The sequence below is a fragment of the Sus scrofa genome, chromosome 2 (genome assembly GCF_054392235.1).
Source record: "Sus scrofa isolate SSC_HxYL_T2T_F1_AM1 chromosome 2, Sscrofa_HxYL_maternal_Yorkshire_Landrace_v2.0, whole genome shotgun sequence".
In the NCBI taxonomy this organism is placed as follows: Eukaryota; Metazoa; Chordata; class Mammalia; order Artiodactyla; family Suidae; genus Sus; species Sus scrofa.
Genome location: NC_139384.1, coordinates 46091634 through 46110980, shown reverse-complemented (window position 1 = coordinate 46110980; position 19347 = coordinate 46091634). Strand labels below are relative to the sequence as shown.

Sequence of the window (19347 nt, the reverse complement as noted above, 5' to 3'; positions counted from 1 at the left end):
CAGCCAAACAACCCAGCATGAAACTCTGCATGGAAAATATGAGGAGAACAAAGCATTTTGTCAAATAACACATCTCCTGATGTAAACACATATGTCTCTTAAAGGAAATTTTATCGTTTCCACATTATCGGCATACAAAAGGAGCATTCTTGTCGCAGACCTGGTGCGACTGTGGAGTCATCGTCATTGGAAACAAGAGCCTGATTAGGTTCCCACACAGATATGAATAGACTTTCCTTTTTTAGTGAAATAGCTGCTTTTATTCCTTTTTAAAACAGACTGGTAATTGTCGCCCTAAAAACACTGAATTGTACTAGGGCAACATTTGTTTCTGCTCTTTTTTCCCATCTTTTTAGAATCAGCCAATAACATTACTATCCCTTCTGGTTGGTCCTCTTCTGGAAAGTCTGAGTTAATCCACAGCTGTGTGAATGTGAAAAAGGGACACAGCAGGCTAAGTCTGTTGGGTCTCTTGTCTGCTAATAAAGTGCACAGTCTGCAGGACAGATGTTAAGAGGATCTGTTAAATAAGTCAGTGGCAGAGATCCTGACCTCTGCCAAGGAACATTTTATTATTCCAGAAAGGGGCATACTTGCAAGGCATGAACAATTAGAAGAACCATAGCTTTTCTTTATAGATTTTTACTCCTTGCTTCATCATTTGGTGGAAATAACAGTATCAAGGCCCATTCACTGAGAAGCAATGTGCGAAATATGATTGGGTTTAGTGCAAACTGCAGATTACAAGATTTCCCCAAATCCCAGGGAAATGGTTGGACCTTGGCTTTGCTTCAATCTTCAACAGTTTTGTTTATTCTGAGGGTATCATTACACTATTTGTACAGTTCCACTTGCCACAGGGTACCATTGTACTAAAGGGACTATGAATCTTACTAAACGGAGTTCCCTAACTATTAAATCTAGTGTAATGGGAAATGTAAACTAGAGATCAAATTAATAGACGAATATCACATCATAAAGTTGTTCACTATACCTTAGACCACTTTACCATTTACGGTGTGAATAAAATCATGTCTACCACATGCATTGCAGATTCCCAAGTGTGGTGTAAAAGGTACTTTGTGATCTGACCCCTTGCTTACCTTTCCAGTCTCACCTCCTATTGCTCTCGTACACTCAGCCTGTGCCAGACCATTGGTTGCTTTCTGAATGTGCCACGCTGCCTATTGCTTCCACACCTACTGCAGACTGTGCTCTTTGTCTGGAGTGCTTTTTCCTGTTTCTCTGCCACTCTCAATCCTCCTCCAATAAACTTAGGGAACTTCCACTCTCCTTTCAAGATTCAATTTTAATATCACCTCATCCATGAGGACTGCCAATACTTCCCCAGGCAGAGCTTAACATTTTCTCCTCCTAAATCATTTTTACTCTGGAAACATACATTTTAACAATTATCACATTGTTTGACTAGATTAGGGGCCCTCTTGAGGGCAGGGATCAAGTTCTATCCATTTCAGTATTCCCCCAAATAGACAAGAGTGCTTACTACACAGCAGGCATTTAATAAACATTTGGTGAATTAATGTATGAGTGAACTAACTAAATAATTAATCCCTTTTCATGTTAATATAAATTTAAATTCTGGCCTTATCACTACTACCAGTACTGCTACAGGGCCTTATACTTTAACAGGTCCTATTTTGTTTTATAAGGGATACTCTTCATTAGGATGGTACATTGAATTGCAAAAAATACCTCTACAAAAAGTTATCCCCACCCACCCCCACCTAAAATAAGTGGACGCATGAGATACAGTATCTTCTTTGCCATATGTTTAAATTCAGTTCAATTCATCCAAAATTTATTTACAATAAGCCATAAAATTTAGGTCTTCACACAGTTATCTCAACAATTCTACACATTCTAGCCCAGGCCACTGATAAGCTGTGTAGATTTGGTCAAGTTAATCCATCTCTCTAGGCCTCGGTCTCTTCAACTATATAAAACCAAAAGATTCACATGATACTCGACAATATGTAAAACATTCTTTGCAAGCATCTTCTTATTTATTGCTCACAACTGCCCCCATGGGGATAGGTATCATTTAATAGAATGATATTTATCATTTAATCCATTTAATAGTATCTAGGGCATAGAAAGATTAATTGCTCAAGCTTATGGAACTAGCAGCAGAATTAGGATTTGACCCTCAAGGCCTCTAAGGGACCTTCTAAATCTGAAAATCTATGTGATTTGATGATCTCATTGTCTCTTTATGAAGGCTCCCCTTTTGGTATATGGTGGCACTTTTTCTTGATAAGGGTGAAGTCCAGTTTAAAGTACCTTAATTGCTGCCTGACCATCACTTCTTTCTGAAGAGCAATGCATTGGGCCTCATACTTTAAGACAAAAATAGTTGAGTGTATGTATAACCAGCTTGGCCAACCAGTAAATGAGTGTATTTGTATACATATGGACTGAATGATCCGCCACATGTTATCTGTTCATATCACGTTGAAGTATTGCTCATTTAATTGCTTTCCTCCCTAGGCTATTATTATAAGAAAGCAGGGATTTGTTTAGCTTGCTTACCTAACAGAGTAGCTAAAGTACATACTGCATGCTTTAAAATGTGTTGGATTAGTGGATTATAAGAGAGATACCAGTACAGGATGTGGAGAGAAACTGTGTTTGTTGACCATTTTCCATCTAGCAGACATTGTGCTAGCTGACTGATTTGTGCTACTTCATTTAATCCTCACAATATAGGAGGTGTCATTATTCCTATTTCATAGCTAAGGAGACTGAGATTCAGAGGACATTAGTTCATCGTCACACAGGTCTTTTAAACTGAAGAGGTCTTTCAGAACCAAGATGCACTGATTTCTTGAAATCTCCAAGCCATTCACTACTGTATAGACAGAAAGCATGTCAGAGGACAAGCTAGCTGCTAAATTAAGAGTGAGCATGTAATTCAGATATCACCTGATGACATATAGTCATTTTCCTGTTTCACAGCAAGGTATATCTGTATTTGGCGATAGTCTTTCATAATCAGGAAATGTGACAGAGGTGCATCTAAAATCAGGAATAGTATTGTTGGATATAAATGAATTATTTGTGACTGTTTTGTTCTGCAACTAAGAAATGCCTCTTTATTAAAACCATTGATAAGTGGATGGAGAACTTCCACCCAAATCAGTCATATTGGGGCTTCCACTGTCTCCACAAAGCTTTTCATTATTGTTCTCACTCTCTGTTGTGCTATGTCTTAGCCAATAATAGAACTACTCATTCATTATTCAGGAACTGCCCCCATGGGCCCTGGCGCGAATACTTCTTAGGACATGGGAAAGATGTTCTGAGTAGGTGAACAGCAGCCCCAAGAGAGGAGTACCTTTTTCTACAAGGTCCAAGGATCTCCTTAAAGTCTGGAGGGAAATCCCAGGGCACTGAGGACTGGCTGGGGCACATGTTCCACTCCATTTCGTGACAGTGAATGTTTCTTCTTTAAAAAAAAAAAAAAAAAAAAAAAAACCCAAAAAATTGTATTTGCTTTTTTTATTTTTAAGCAGGCCGAGTGATAATCCATGGAGAATATGATGCTAAACCACTTTTCCTACAGAGTTTTTAAACTGGGCCTCTGAGAAAGAGTTTGATACAATTCAATGACTGAAGTAATACCTTTGTCCATTTGAGCATTAAATGGTCCATTGAAATACAGCTTAGTTAGAAGGAATTTCAGAAAATAGTACTTTCTATTTTTTTTTAATTTCTCTCCCAGCTGACTAGAGCAGAGGTTGGAAAATGCCGCTCAATCACTTTCCACAGCCTCTCAGGTCAGCCTCTCACCAGTGTTAATTAAATATAACCCCCCTAGAATACGAGAGGTTAAGTGAGAGCAACACAGCGTCCTTCTCCAATATATTACTGTGAACACAAATGGCCATAATCTGTTTATAAGAAGGCTTCTTTGAGCACAGAGGTCTCACTAATGAAAAATTATAAGAGAAAAGCAACATAATGTGACAACTGTTCATTGCAAAATACATTTTAAACTACCCATTTCCACATCCATTGTGCTTAAATAACACATATCATAAAGGAAATTGGTGTAACAGATGGTTTCAGCTCTGGGTAGCAAATGCAGACCAGTTTCCAGTCTGATAAAGTGAAACTGTAAAAGCCAGTGCATAATTTAGTCTATCTCTTACTTAAGTCTTCCTTCCCCTCAAGCTAAAGAACTTTTCCCCAGCAGCTACAAGTATTAGTATATTTTCTCTTTTTAGCAGATGCTTGATCCTCAGTGTCAAAACTTGACCAGACTCTAAAACCAAAACAAACAAACAAACAAACAAAAAAACCACTGAAATGATGGTTCTATACTAGCCATTTTAAATCAGAAAAGTCTCTGTAAACTACTGGGTTTACAGTTTTAAAACATTTCATACACTGTCCAGAGCTATTTGTAAATTAAATCATTTAAAGTAAAGCTCTTTAATACTCCATAATTAGTCCTGTCTCTCTGAACATGACTTTACTGTAAATGCTCTTTCCTGACTCTTCTATTGTCCCAAGATTCCTGAGAAGAAAGCAGCCAAGCGATAATTCAACATTATTGCTGCTTCAGTGCACTAATCACTTAAAGAGCAGCAAAGACTCTGTGCTCTCTGCCCCACAGCTCCTGCAGCCTCCTGGCCTGAGGCAGGCATCCCAACCCAGCAAAGTCCAGATGTCAAGAGGAATCCCCAGGTCCTGATGCAGCAGGCGCTCCATTCCAGTATGGTCAAACATCTGCTTCATCTGCTGGCATGCAACCTGCTGAACATGCTCAGAGGGCACCACAGGCTAGGGATGGGCAAGGACACACTCTCCAGCTTCTCCAGGAGACTCATCAAGACTTTGAAATTAGAAGAGAGGTCCAGAAATCCTCAAAAGAACAGAGCTCCGGTATTCAGCAAAAACAATCTAAGCATTTGTCTTAAAAGAAAGCTACAAAATAAGATAAGACATACTTCATGATAGTCCTTCCTACCTCTGTTAATTCTATTGGGCTTGAAGTTTCTTCTGGGCAGTTAACTAGAAATCTGGAAAATACATGAACTCTTGGAGATCTAAGAATGTGATGTTGACTTTGAGTTTTCCTTTTTATAATTTAATTCTATCACTTTTAATTTACTTGAATATTATAGTAAGAAAAGAATGTGAGGCAGGAAAGCTTCTAAAGGACTGTACTTCCCAAATGCCTACATACAGCAGAGTTTAAAGCAAAAACACCCTGGTCAAGAAGTAAATTTTAAAATGCAGTTAAACCATGTATTATAGTTCTGTTTGGTTTAATAGATGAGTAATCTGGTCCAAGTCACTTAACCCATCTGAGCCTCAATTTCTTCTAATATATGGGGAAAATATTAAAGCACATTTAGTATAAAGCCTAAATATAAATTGCTTATTCAACTGTAAAAGACTATGCTATAGGTATTATATATTATGTATATGTACACACATATATAATATTCATAATATTCTTAAATTTGTTTTGTTTTCATTTTTAGAAAGAAAGTCAGGCTTCCTTTGTAATAACCAATTCACACATCAAATACAGGTTTTCTGTTAAGAATGATTCCACCCATCTGATGGAATCTCACCAAGTCATCCTATAAAAACTAATGAACAGCTCCCATGTCCTCACCAAATTTCATATTTCCTTCACTTTGAAAGACAGATTTATATACTATTATACTCAGAAATAATATTCCTTTGCCAAAAGCCATAGTATATAGTGTGCTTAAGACAACTGAAAAAATGAGCCTAAGGAGAATCGTGACTGTTCTATCCTGAAGTGACTGGTTAGAATAAAACTCTTAGTTTTGAAGATGAAAGCACAACAAAGAACTGAAGATAAACAACCACATAGGCCTCATTAAAAAAAAAAAAAAATCTACCCATACAAGTTCAGGGAGACAGGGAGATAGGTAGGTGGGGTATTTCTATTCAGATGAGAAAGATCTGCAATCCCAGTGCTTTATTAAATATTTCTCTCCCTATATTTTCTTTTCCCAACTAGCATGAGGACAAGGATTGTTTTATTCACTCACATTTCTCTGTTATCTAAACATGTTTTCCCAACCTCAGCACTACTGATGGTTTGGTCTGGGTAATTCTTGGTTGTGGGGCTGGCCTGTGCATTGCAGGGTATTCAGCAGCATCCCTGGCCTCTATCCACTAGATGCCAGTAGTATCTCCACCCCCACCCCCAAGTCATAACAATCAAAAATATCTTCGGACATTGCCAACTGAACTCTAGGGGGCAACATTGCCTCCAGTTGAGCACCACTGGTCTAGAATAGTACATAGCACACTATAGGCATTAAATAAATATTTGTTAAATAAGTGAATAAGCAGATCTACTGTTTCAAGTTTCCCACAAACTTTTTCAAATTTCCTGATCATTTATAAGCTTCCTTTAAAAAAAGATTTCGATGCAACTCTAAGATACAATAAGTTTTATTTCATAGTAATAGTCATGCAAAGCTAATAGCTGTAATTTCAAATAATAATAATAATTTTAAGTAACACTTCATTTTTTCTTTAATTTAAATGAGTAAACGGAGTGAAAACTTAATAAAGATCCGCCAAATGGATTTTCTAGATTAAAAGCAATTCTATTTCAAACTGGCTTCAAATGAGCAGTGTATGTTTGCACTTTAGAAGATTCAGAATAGTCAGCACATGTATACACTTTAAGCAATGAAATTTATATGCATATCTATCATTTATTTACTTAATTTTTTTAGTTCATTCCGCACAAGATTAACAGCATTAGGGAATTTACTGATAAAGTACCAAGGATCATGGTCTAGGTTAATTTATATTATGACATCAAAGATTGGTTACAAGTATTACAGCAGATACTATAGAGAAACATACAGTAAGAAATGAAATCAGTGTAGTTTACTAGAAATTAAGAATTCACATTTGAGTCTTTGCTTCACCAAATGACCAAGAGGGTGAGGGCCTTGAAAAATTTGGCTCTATTTTGACTCCATTTTGTCTATTAAAAGGAAATGCAGGAGTTCCCACCCTGGTGCAATGGGTTAAGAATCTGACTGCAGGAGCTTGGGTTTATGTGGAGATGCAGTCTCAATCCCCTGCTAGCGCAGTGGGTTAAAGGATATGATGTTGCTGCACCTGTGGCATAGGTCGCAACTGTGGCTCAGATTCAATCCCTGGCCCAGAACTTCCATATGCCCCCACTGTAGCCATAAAATCGAAAGAAAGAAAGAAAGAAAGAAAGAAAGAAAGAAAGAAAGAAAGAAAGAAAGGAAGGAAGGAAGGAAGGAAGGAAGGAAGAAAGAAAGGAAGAAAGAAGAAAGAAAGAAAGAAAGAAAGAAAGAAAGAAAGAAAGAAAGAAAGAAAGGAAGGAAGGAAGGAAGGAAGGAAGGAAGGAAGGAAGGAAGGAAGGAAGAAAGGAAGGAAGGAAGGAAGAAAGGAAGGAAGGAAGGAAGAAAGAAAGAAAGAAAGGAAGGAAGGAAGGAAGAAAGACTGATGGAAGGAAGGAAAGAAAGAAGAAAAAAGAAAAGGAAATGCAAATACTTAGTTAAAGCAGCATAGAATGACTATAAATATAAAGGAATTGGTGTTGATAAAGCTGTGGCTATACTGATCAATTATATCAATTGATTGGTAATTGTATCAATTATCAATTATAAGAGGAGTGAAAGAAGGGAACATACAGCAACCTGTATGGTAGATATTTAGTACACAATAGGTTTGTTTGTTTACCTTTAATTGAGAAAAGAATCTATTATTAGTGCCACTTAGGCATGCAAAATATATAAAGGAATCTAGTTGTTACACTAATCCTAATAATCTAGAACAGTCAAAATAAAGCAAGATGATTCCAAATCAGTACAGACAGCTTAAATCATTACAAATTTCCCCTGAGTTTCCTTTTCAGATGGATTTGCACAAACATGTATACCGGTAGCACATAAACTTTTCTGCAGATAAAACAGAAAGGAAGAATTGGCAGAACAGTAATAATTATGTGCTTCTACTGGTCAGAAGTTTTATCCCTCTACTGGGGAATGTCTCTGAGGGGAATCCATCCAACTGTATGTAGTTTCTCAATCCTTTTTAATTAAAATATCACTTCAAAATACTTTTGAATTGGAAGAATTTAAAATTATTAAAATTTCCAAAGTGACCTACAAATTTAATGCAATCTCTATCAAAATCCCAATGGGATTTTCTCCAGAAATAAAAAAAAAACTCTTAAAATTCACATGCAATCACAAAATACCCCACATACCCAAAACAAACTTGAATAAGAGTAACAAAAGCTAGAGGCATCCCATCTCCTGACTTCAAAATATAACGGAGTAATCAAAAAAGGATGATACTGACAAAAAATTGATATATAGACCAATGGAACAGAATAGAGAGCCCAGAAATAAACAAGTCAAATGATCTTTGACAATGGAAACAAGAATACCCAATGGGCAAAAGACAGTCTCTTCAATAAACAGCACTGGGAAAACTGAATATCCATAGAAAAATAATGAAATTGGACCTTTATCATAAACCACACAAAAAATTACCTTGAAACGGATTAAAGACTTAAATGTAAGGCCTGGGACTTTTGGATATATCTCCAAAGGAATTGAAATCAAGATTTCAAACAGGTATCTTCACTCCCATGTTCACTGCAGCCTTTCACAATAGCTAAGGCATGGAAGCAACCTAAATGTCCACTGATGGATGAATGGATAAAGAAAATGTAATATGTACATAAAATGAAACTTCATTCAGCCTTAAAGGAAGAGGAGGAAGTCCTGCCATTTGTGACAACATGGATGAAATTGGAAAACATTCTAAGTTAAAAAAGAGACACAGAAGGACAAATTCTATGTGACACCACTTATATGAGAAATCTAAAAGAGCCACGTTTATAGAATCAAAGAGTAGAATGGTGGTTTTCAGGAGGTGGGAGAGGGAAAATGGGAAATATTAATCAAAGGGCACAAAGTTTCAGATACGTAAAGTAAATAAGTCCTAGAGATCTACCGTAGAGTGTAAAACCTATAGTTAATAATACTGTGTTTATACTTAAAAACTTGCTAAGAGGGTAGATCTTATATTAAATGTTCTTATCACACAAAATAATAATAATAGTAATAGGAAGAAACTTTTGAAGGTGATTGATATGTTCATAACAATAGATTGTTGTATGGTTTCACAAACATACACTTACCTCCAAACTCATCCAGTTGTACATATTTTAAATATGCACAGCTTTTTGCGTATCAGTCATACCTCAATAAAGTAGTTTTTAAAATGTTTTTGTCCTGCTCAGTCTGTTCTGTTATCCATCATATCAAAATGTTTTATTGTATCTTCTTCTGATTTATATTTCCTAAATGTTGCATATCCTGAATTATACAATTTTCTAAAACATTAGACTATTTTGCTTTCAAATCTTCCACTATGTTCTTCATCACATCATCTCTCTGAATTCCAGGGTAGCTCATTATAACACAGAAATACACAGATACATGATACATGATACCAACCAAACAATATCTTGAAACTCTAGTTTGGTCAAAACGGCAATAGAAATACCTGTCGCTGTGTTAGAAAGCATTGCATTTATAAGCGGTCTACTTAAATACAAGTATTCACACACTGGGAGTTCTTTGTTAAGTGGATTAATTAATGAGGCTGGAGCTAAATGAATGGTGGTGGAAAGATAGAGGACTACACTGATTTTGTAATTCCAAGGTCTTGGGCTCTAAACCTACTAAACCATCTCAGTGATTAACATAGCTTAGTGAGAAGAGCCATACTCTCTCAACTCAACTTTTAGATAATACCTTAAAATCAACTGAAAATCAAATTTCTAAGAGAAAATCCAGCTTACCCAATGTTTTACCTTGTGGGTAGGTATAAACATACTCTGCTCCATTGAATACAACACTTCAGATTTTCAACACTAACAAATGTCTTCATATTTTGCATCCTTCTCTAATCTGCCTATATTTCTTTACCCTCCCTCAGGATTCACTTGATATCTGCCATTTTTCTTAAGAAGACTACTTGGGGAAAGTTGTTTATATGAAATAATGTCTCGTAAACTAACAGAGCATTTGGTCAAACACATTAAAAAAAAAAATTCAAAGAAGCTTGAGTCCCAGATGGCCACCACACTGGAAATTTGTTAATCTACTCATTTTACCAACTACTATCCCAGGTAACATTGGAATTCATCAGTAAAGAAAAAGAGAGAGAGAGAGATTCCTGATTTCAGTGACATTCTAGTAGATTAGAGCTGCCCCCCAGAAGCACTTCAGGCAGCAAAGCTGGAGTAGAATTTGACTGTTTATTGGGAAGCTGGGAAGTTTTTTCCTATTCTGATAATGCTTTTTATGTGTGGAAATCTAATGCCTTGTTAACCCATTGACTATTCACGACAACCCTGAGAATAAATATTATCCCCTTTTTACAAAGAACAAACTAAATAAAGAAGATAATTGGAGAACAGCACAGGACCATATAGCAAATGAGTAATAGCAGAAACTCTAATCCAAGATTTTGATTCCAAAATGGAGCTCATTCCATTAGTTCACAGCTTATCTAATGCCAGATGTAATGGCCCTCCCAAATTCCATCACACTCTTAAAGTCAAAGTGAGTGAGAGAAGGCTGATTGTGAGAAAAGCAAACATTTCTCCTCAAAGCACGATCCCCTGGTTGGCATCTTCAGAGCAAGCTTTGAATCAGTGCAATACTTTTTCTCCATCAGGTAGCTAATACCAGGTCTCTCTAATCAACTCTTTATTCAACTCCCCATTAGAAACAGCAATCTCCAAAGCCCACACAGCACATCTAACTCACCCTCTCATTCCTCCCGAGAACTGAGGCATGTTTATGATTGCAAACAAGAGGACAGGGTCTGAGCCAGAGAAGAGCATCTAAATATAATATCATAAAGATTTGGGCTGAAACTAAAATAGAAATAGAGTGTTTTCTGTGTTGATGGGCACTTCTTCACTTTTCACTCGGAGCATGAAAATTGACAACATCATTTAAATAAAATATGTGTTTGTGTTCACTATGGCAAAAATTCAATTGTTCTCCTCCAAGCTTGCAAACTTCATAAGACTTTAACAGTTTCATTTAAGCATAACTTATGGTTGATAGGTTTTTCTGGTGTTTTAAGGCTCTAATTATACTTCTTTCCTCAAATCTTCTTCGAACTACACATAATGCCCATCAAATATAAGTGAAAATGTATTTATACTGATTTTTAAATTCTTTATATTTAATCCCTTTCATTTAGGCTACCACCCATACTATCATTATAAGAACTTATCTGTTAAAATATGTTCCAACTAAAGCTTGGTAGGCTTTGAATGCTCGATAAAAATTATTCTCTGAGGCTAATGAAGACAGAAACTCTGCCTGTAACAATATTAAGTTTGTTTTCTCTGGTGATTCAGAGAAGTGAGCAATCTGTCAGTAATACATTGAGTGAAATTACTTGTCTTGTAGGAATAACTGCTGACAGTCACTTTATTTCAGGGCTGACCCAAACATCTCCCTGCTGACAAACAAATTACTATGTCTAACTTTGAAAAGGTAACTAGCTTGTTTTTAATTTTGATTGGTCTTTCAGAATTCCTCACACACACACTCACCCCATCCTTCATTGTATTAAACAAAAAAAAAGTACCAAAAAGTGTTTTGAGGGGACAGGTTTGAATTCATGAGTTTAAAAAAAAGTAAAGGAAGAAAAGTCTATCATTTGGAACTAAGAAAAAGGACTGTTATTGCTTCTTTCCAAGACTGTTATACAGATAAAACTGCTAAGTGTGTCTACCTTACATTAAGACTGGCACTGCCGCCAGTGACTGACTGGGTGAGTGAACACATTACCGAGACAGTATTGTAGGAATTAATTTTCTTCAATAAAGCGATTTTTAAGGCTCATATATTTCACAATCTAAACATATGTCACTGTTTCATAAACAAAATAAATGGATTAAAATAATACATTACCAATATGCTGACATGTGGAGATATTTTAATTAGAAATTCTTAAACTGTGTGATATTTAACTGCTGTATTTGCTAAAGAGAAGCATGCATCATTTAAATAAGAAGGCATGAGACAGGTGTATCACTTTGCATGATATGATAACAGATTGTATTTAATATAAACTACAACAATAATGCAACATTACTTCCAATTAAAAAATGAAACAAAACAAGATTACTTTAAGGATCTATCATATTGGAAGAAAGAACATAAAATGAATCAATACACTAAAACCACTTTTCATTTAAAAAAATCATTCAGAGCTTAGTTTCTAAGACAATATTTCTTCAGAAACAATCTAACATCTTAGCTATTTAAAGGCCATATTTACATGACTGTCTCATTATACTGGTCCCCCCTTTTGACTTACTTGAAGGACCAATGCTAACATAGCTGAGGAAAGCAAATGGCAACTGGTCCTGAAATTTATACGGGTAGAGAATTGGAATAAGTAGCAATATAATATATTGTTTACTGTAGCAAGTGCCCTCTGTTCTCTAAAGGTCAAAAGCACTGTAACCTTAGAGTTACAGTTTCTGATTGTTCCCCGGGTTAAATACATTATCAAAATTAATGGTTCAAGTTCCTCAACCTTCAGATATATGAGTATTCGTGCCTCCATCTGCTGAACTGTTCAACTAAAAATAGCATTCTTTGGCCTTCTCTCTCCTAATATTGTGCCCCTGAGGCAGAGAAAATCATGCCTTAGATCAGCACAGAGTACAAAAAAAAAAAAAAAAAAAAAAAAAAAAAAAAAATCTTTCCTAAGTCTTTCTTATTTTAAAGAAAGAAAGAACAGAGATATACTAGTGTAAAGAGGATCTTACCACTTTAAATACCTTTTCTCTATCTGTTATCAAAGTTTCAGGCTTCCGGAGTATCACTATAAATGCTGCTAAGGTTTACCCAGGCCCGTTAATGTTAGAAGTGACAACCTTTGAAAGACAAATTAACTGCATTGTCAGGTAGAAAAGACCACTTCTGAGCAAGCAATACAGCAGGGTATGTGTTGAGGTGGTGGTGGAATGTATGTGTTGTGGATTTTCTTCCTAAGAATCTCCAATTAGAAATAAAACGCTTTAACATAATTGTAATGCTTTCTCAGTATCCTCAGTTTATCATGATCATAATTGTTGACAGTGCTGTGACATTTTAGCTTGTCAAAAGAGTAGAGAAAATCCTAGCTAGAAAAGAAAGTAGACTTTAAAATCAATACAGCAAGATATTATTACATTTTCTCTTTACTATTACTCAAGATTTAAAATGTTAGTGTCTGTAGCAGCTTAGATATGGGTGTCTACCATGCTGTTCATGGAAACCCCAAAAACATGTTATATTCACACCAGGAAAGTCTGAGAAACCTGCCTTTCAAACAAGGTCAATCTTTCCTAAGCAGTGTACCATACAAGCAAACAAAGCAAAGGTTTCCTGACATTGAGGAAAAAGGTGCAAAAAATGGAAGCAAGAGAACAGAGCAAGAGCAAGAATAAACAAAAACTCAGGAAACTCTCAAACCAGCCCAGACTTAAACTGCAAAGCTATGAGGGCCTCTGCCTTAATGGGTTCTGTATTTAGCCTAATTAAATTGACAGACATGAGACATATGTTGTACTACTAGATCAGTATTGCTGCATCACTACACAAATCTGGCACTCACGTATAAGACATAGCAGTTTCCAGAAACCCAACAGAAGCCAGGATTGACAGCATCAGGGGTCTCTGACAGTGGGGGGAAGAGAAGTCACCCTAAGTGAAAAATTGGTAAAAGAAGAGATTGGATAGAAAACTAACTAAGGGAAGATTGATGGGATAGAATGTAATACCTTAAGAGAAAATGAAAGTCAAAGAGGAGAGGAAGTTTTGAATTTGAGCCAAGGCCACCTGCTTCCACATTCTTCCAAGCACTTAAAAGTTTAACAAACAATCTGTCCTGAGTATGTAAGCTTGCTAACTGTCATCACACAGAAAGGCTTGTTCTTAATGTCCAGTGATCTCTCTGCTCAGCAATTGTAAGCACAGTTGACTTTCCGAATGTCTAGAAATAGGGCACCTTCTCTACAGCCAAAAGAAAGCCTTAGAAAAGAAATTCCTTCTGGCTGTATAGAAGACAGTGGATACTCTAACAGTATATGCCCTGTCATGTGTGGATGGAAACCCCCTATATACTTATACGTCAAAGGAAAACAGGAAAGAGGAAGCAAGTGACAAGCTCTGAACTCTTCCTTAGGCTACTTCCAAGGTGGCCTTTGATCTTGTCCTCTTCTTTCTTCTCAGAAGTGAGCATTCTCTATCATTTTCTAAAAATGCAGATCCACACACAGCAGAAAAGATAATGTCAAAGGGACACTTTATTGATTACATAGAATTTGACATGCATTGACTGGTAGGGCCAATGGAAGCTGAATATACAACTTTGCTAGATGTAAATGTTTTCTTGTTCTGAATTGGGTTTACCATCCTAAGTTAGAACATAAATTTAGTATTAGAGCTAACCAAGAAAGTTAAAGTGTATTTAGGTAACTTGTCTCCATTTTTTTTTTGGTGATTCAACAGATACCTGGCAAGCCAGAGAGGTACACCAGTGATATAGGAGAAGAATTAAGCATGATATTGGAGAAAGGAAGACTAGATCCCCATAGCAGAAAGGGGCTTTGTTTTCAAAAGAGCCATATGAGTCTTCTTCACCCGTGTAGTAAGAAGAGCCCACAAAAACAACAAAGAGCTTTATTGGAATTTAAATATGAAAGAGATACCTTAGAATTTTATGGGGCAAAAAACAATCACTCATGCCCAGGCACTCAACTCCACTTTAGCCAGAGAAAACTAAATTAGGAAACCCAAATTAGGTAGAGTTAGAAATCCTAACTGTGTAATAATTCTGGCTCAGAGTTTTCTGCTTGTTTGTTTGTTCTTCTTAGGGCCACGCCTGCAGCATATGGAAGTTCCCAGGCTAGGGGTCAAATTGGAGCTGCAGTTGCCGGCCTATGCCACAGTCACCGCAACATGGGATCTGAGTCACATCTGCTACCTACACCACAGCTCATGGCAACACTGGATTGTTAACCCCCTGAATGAGGCTAAGGAATCAAACCCATATCCTCAGGGTAGTAGCTGGGTGCGTTACTGCCGAGCCATGACAGGACTCCAGAGCTCCAAGAATATTCTGTAGCCTCAGTTAAATAACTTAATATCTCTGAATCTCTCATGTTTTGTCTATAAAAGCAGGATTATACTTTATCAACTCCATAGGTTGTTATATAGTCAAATGAGGGTTTTTTTTTAATGTTTAAGTGTTTTAAAATAGTATACAACTCTATATATTAAAAAGCTAGGAGAAATAAAGATGGTTTTTGAAAGTACTCAGAATGTAAAGAATTTGCCTAAATATATAGCAATAAACAGTCTACTTCAGAGGCATGGGGTTTGCCTTTTTCTCTGAAAGAAAAGGAGTAAAAATGAGCCTCCTTAAGAATAAGAAAAAGGGAAGGATTACATTTTAGCGTTTAGGCTGAGTGTTTGCCACTTTTTAAAAAAGCCTAGAATATGACTGAACAATCCAGTCCCCCACCCAATGAAGCACCAATGGAAGCATTCATACCTCAATCTGTTTGTGGTTGTAAGAGTGGCCACCACCATGTTCAAAGGTGTCCAAACTCCTGCCAAAACGGTCACTTAGGCCCTTTAGCCTTGGGTTAATTTGTGGGTGGGAGACATGACCTTTCTGTTTAGTAGCATATTCAGAAAAAAAAAAAAAGACAAAACATACTGTCAGAACTCATGAAACAGAACACATATTTCTAAATCCAGGGTATTGACCACACCAAAGAATAGAAAGCAGGTTTAGGACCTAGACACTCTCTTTCATAGAAACTTGGTTATAGGACCAAACAATGGTGCTGTTTTCTTATTTCTGCCTCTGACTCAAGAAGACACTCAACAGCATAGCTATGGAAAGGGGGAAGATAGATTAGGTTGACTATGAGTAAGGTTTGTTTTTAGATTTTTGCCAACTGCAGTGTTTCCCTGCCAGTAAGGGAGAAGGTGAGGACTTGGAAGAGAGGTAGGATTGCTACTTCCATTAGGCAAGATTTCTAGCTCTACCAGGCAGTCTACAATGGGTAACACCTTTAAGACTTTCTGGATGAGGCTTGTGACAAAACCTTCCCAAACTACTGCAAAAATTCTTTATATGTAGACTCAGTTGAAATGTTCGAAATGACGCTTTTTTCATGGTAAAATATTGGTGTATTTTTTATCTTCAAATCATATAAGGAATAGCAAAGAAGAAGTAAAAATGCCTAGTTAGATGCTATTCCCTAGATTATTTTAGAAAATTAAAAAATAAGTACAGTAAATTATAAGAATACAATCTTTATCCACTGTATTGAAATTCAATTTATTATCATATATTTTTTAACTGCTCAAATACTGAGGGTTTAACCATCATTTTTTATATAATGATTTTTTTCATCATTATTTTAATACTTCTTTGTTTTTGTTAAAATATACATTCATATTTAAAGTCAATTTCCCATTGAAATGGCAGCGCTACAAGGGCGCAAAGATTACCTAGTCCTATTGTTAACCCCTTATTTTACTATGAAGATAAGATGCAAGTGATTTTTTAAATTTAGCTTCCCAAACACTTTCTCTTCAAGTTTAGCTTTATAGGTAAAGAACACGAATCCAGAACTTGGTCAGACACCATGCCCAGACTTTCGATCTGGCATGAGAATGAGGATGAGGGTGGGGATACACATCTTCAGGAGCAATGTGTTTACATTTTACCAAATAGTTAAAGTAATTTGGTAATAACAACCCCCTATTCTATGAGCTGCATTAAGGAAAATGCCCAATGTTGTTTTCTGTTTTGATGTTTATGTGTAAAAGCTAATGTGGACATAAATGGAGACATGGATGAAGAATTGACAAGGAAAAAGCTAATATACCCAATAACAACGAGCCATAAAAATATTATAAAACCATTAACTCACCTGATAGAAAATATATAGTGCTAAGTCATAATGTCATTTTTCCTTTAAAAATATTGACACTGACAGTTTTCTCTTCTATTTGCAGTATGGTAAGTACATAAGGTGTTAATCCTTCTAGGCTATGCTTAAAAAATTATTTAATATTCAGGTCATTATTTAGCATACAGCTGGTTAGCAGTTTTCCACTAAAGTACTGGCTTGTATCCCACATTTTTTCCTTCTGGCACTTACCTGGAGCTGTAAAGGGCTGAGTCCAGAGGCAGCAGCAGCTGCCATTGTTGATGGAATGAACTGTACGGGGTAGTTATCACCTGTCGGAAAGAACAATGCATACAGGTTTAGACAATGCTCAGGGAATCGCAGCAGACAAGTACAAACATGGTCCTTGGATTGCTTGAGCTTTACAACATTGCTCTAAGCTCAAACATCTGCAGAAACAAAAGGCTTAGTTGGGCACAGACTTGCAGTGCTGCCTTGGAACTTTTTGTTAACAGATAGCTGGTAGGCAAATTGGCAAAACATGAATGTGATGTTAAAAAAATTAAATGTGCAATTCAAGCATGTTCACTCCATTACAAATCTTGTAATACATCATTTTTTTAAGAGTAAAAAAAATATCTTAAAGCCAGGCTGACATTCAGTTCACTGAGAAAGCATTAAGGCTTTTATATTAAAAAAAAAAAAAAAAGTTTTGGCTTAGTAGGCAAGGCAGGGTATTTACAGTTCAAAAAAGATTAAGAGATATTGACTGCCCATAACCCTAACCTTTCTTTTCTAAAAAATAGAAGAAAAAAAAAAAGTTTAATGTCACCTCTTTGATGGGGTAAGAGAAACTAATCTTATCTGCCAACATTCTGTGAAACGCCTGGTATCCCAAATGGAGTAGAAACCATTGTATTTCTGCACTAACATCTGGTGGAACCTAGTGCAGAATCATATACACACACTAAGCACTTATCACTTATTCTTTGATGATGATTTGATTAAATAACTGTACATTTACAAGTGATACCTGCACTGAAAATCTGGTCGAGATGGAGCAGAGAGTTCCACAGAGATCAGTGCTACATCTTAATGTGTTTCTGATTCTGACTACTCCTAAACAGGGGGGCTGAAGTACCTTCCGTGACCTAAAAACACAGGCTGTGTGAAGCGAGCAACCTGAAGACCTGAGAGAGTGATGAGGGATGTATTGTGATGGTGGTAACTGAAAATCAAAATTAATACTTATGGATAAATTACACAATATCAGTGATTTAATGGAGTATCACTTTAGTTTCAGCTACTTATTTAAAGTCAGTGTTATGTACTATCTCTAGGCTATATTTTAATAGGCTGTTCCTCCACACATTTTTGACATTTATAATAATCATGCTGTTTTGCATGAACTTTTCCACACTAAAAGCTGAATGTAATAATGAAAAGTGTAAAAAGAATCACAGTAATAAAAGTAGTCAACTAGAAAGCATTAAAAGCATTAAAACCTCTTTTTTTTTTTTTTTTTCTCCTGCATGGACACTAATACCTGGAGTCTTCCTAGTGTCCCTGGTTCCTTGGAACTTATCCTGTTTGCTACATGAGGTGCTACTCAGCTGGCCCAATGTAAATGTTAAGTTGCTTTCACTTTTAACAAATTGTTAGCTTCTAATCTACACAGTCTCTTTGCATCATATCCATAATACCTCATCAGACCATTGAGCACAGTGTGTGCTTGTACACAGTCCAGTAACAATTGGCTTCTGATTGCATATGGAGCGCTGCTACAATGCATTCACTAACACTATATTGTGCTGGTCTCCTATGGAGTAATGTTCAAAATATCTGATCTTGTTTTTCCCCTTCCATGAGGTTGATTTTGGTTTGCAGTGCTACATGAGCTTTTTTAAAAAGATAACTAGGCCAAATTATTTTTTATAGCAAATGACTGTTGCTTCATGCTTAAATAATTCTACAGATCCTCTTGATATTTAAACTAAATTATCTAAAGAAAGAATATCCTAATCTAAGTCAAATAGTATTTCTTTGGTCGATATCTTATCAGGTTGAAAAAAATCACAAAACGATGCTGAATTAATGATGCTTCAAAAATAGGGGAAAAAAATCACCATTCCAACCATCAACATGGACTGCCTCTCAGAACATTTTAGAGCTGTTCTTTCTTTAAATATCATGCATTATTCATACTAACTCTAAACCATAACCCCCTCCCTGTAAGTTTAATACCAGTTGCTTTATTTGTACTAAAACATTTTTCATGTCAAACATATTTAAAAAAATCAAACTCTAAAAGAATT

At 36.1% G+C, this 19347-nt stretch overlaps 1 protein-coding gene across 50 annotated transcripts in view; it reads right to left on the bottom strand.

The window, feature by feature from the left end:
* The window catches only part of SOX6 (SRY-box transcription factor 6), a 614027-nt gene that overhangs the window by 102579 nt on the left and 492101 nt on the right, over nucleotides 1–19347 (bottom strand). For 27 of the 50 annotated variants that reach the window (XM_085011902.1, XM_085011914.1, XM_085011909.1 and 24 more), the window contains one exon: nucleotides 17285–17364. In XM_085011902.1, the coding sequence (XP_084868028.1) occupies nucleotides 17285–17364 (80 nt within the window). Of the gene's footprint in view, nucleotides 1–15657; nucleotides 15781–17284; nucleotides 17365–19347 lie in introns of all 50 variants that reach the window. The other 23 variants (XM_021085331.2, XM_085011890.1, XM_021085349.2 and 20 more) reach the window with 1 other exon arrangement.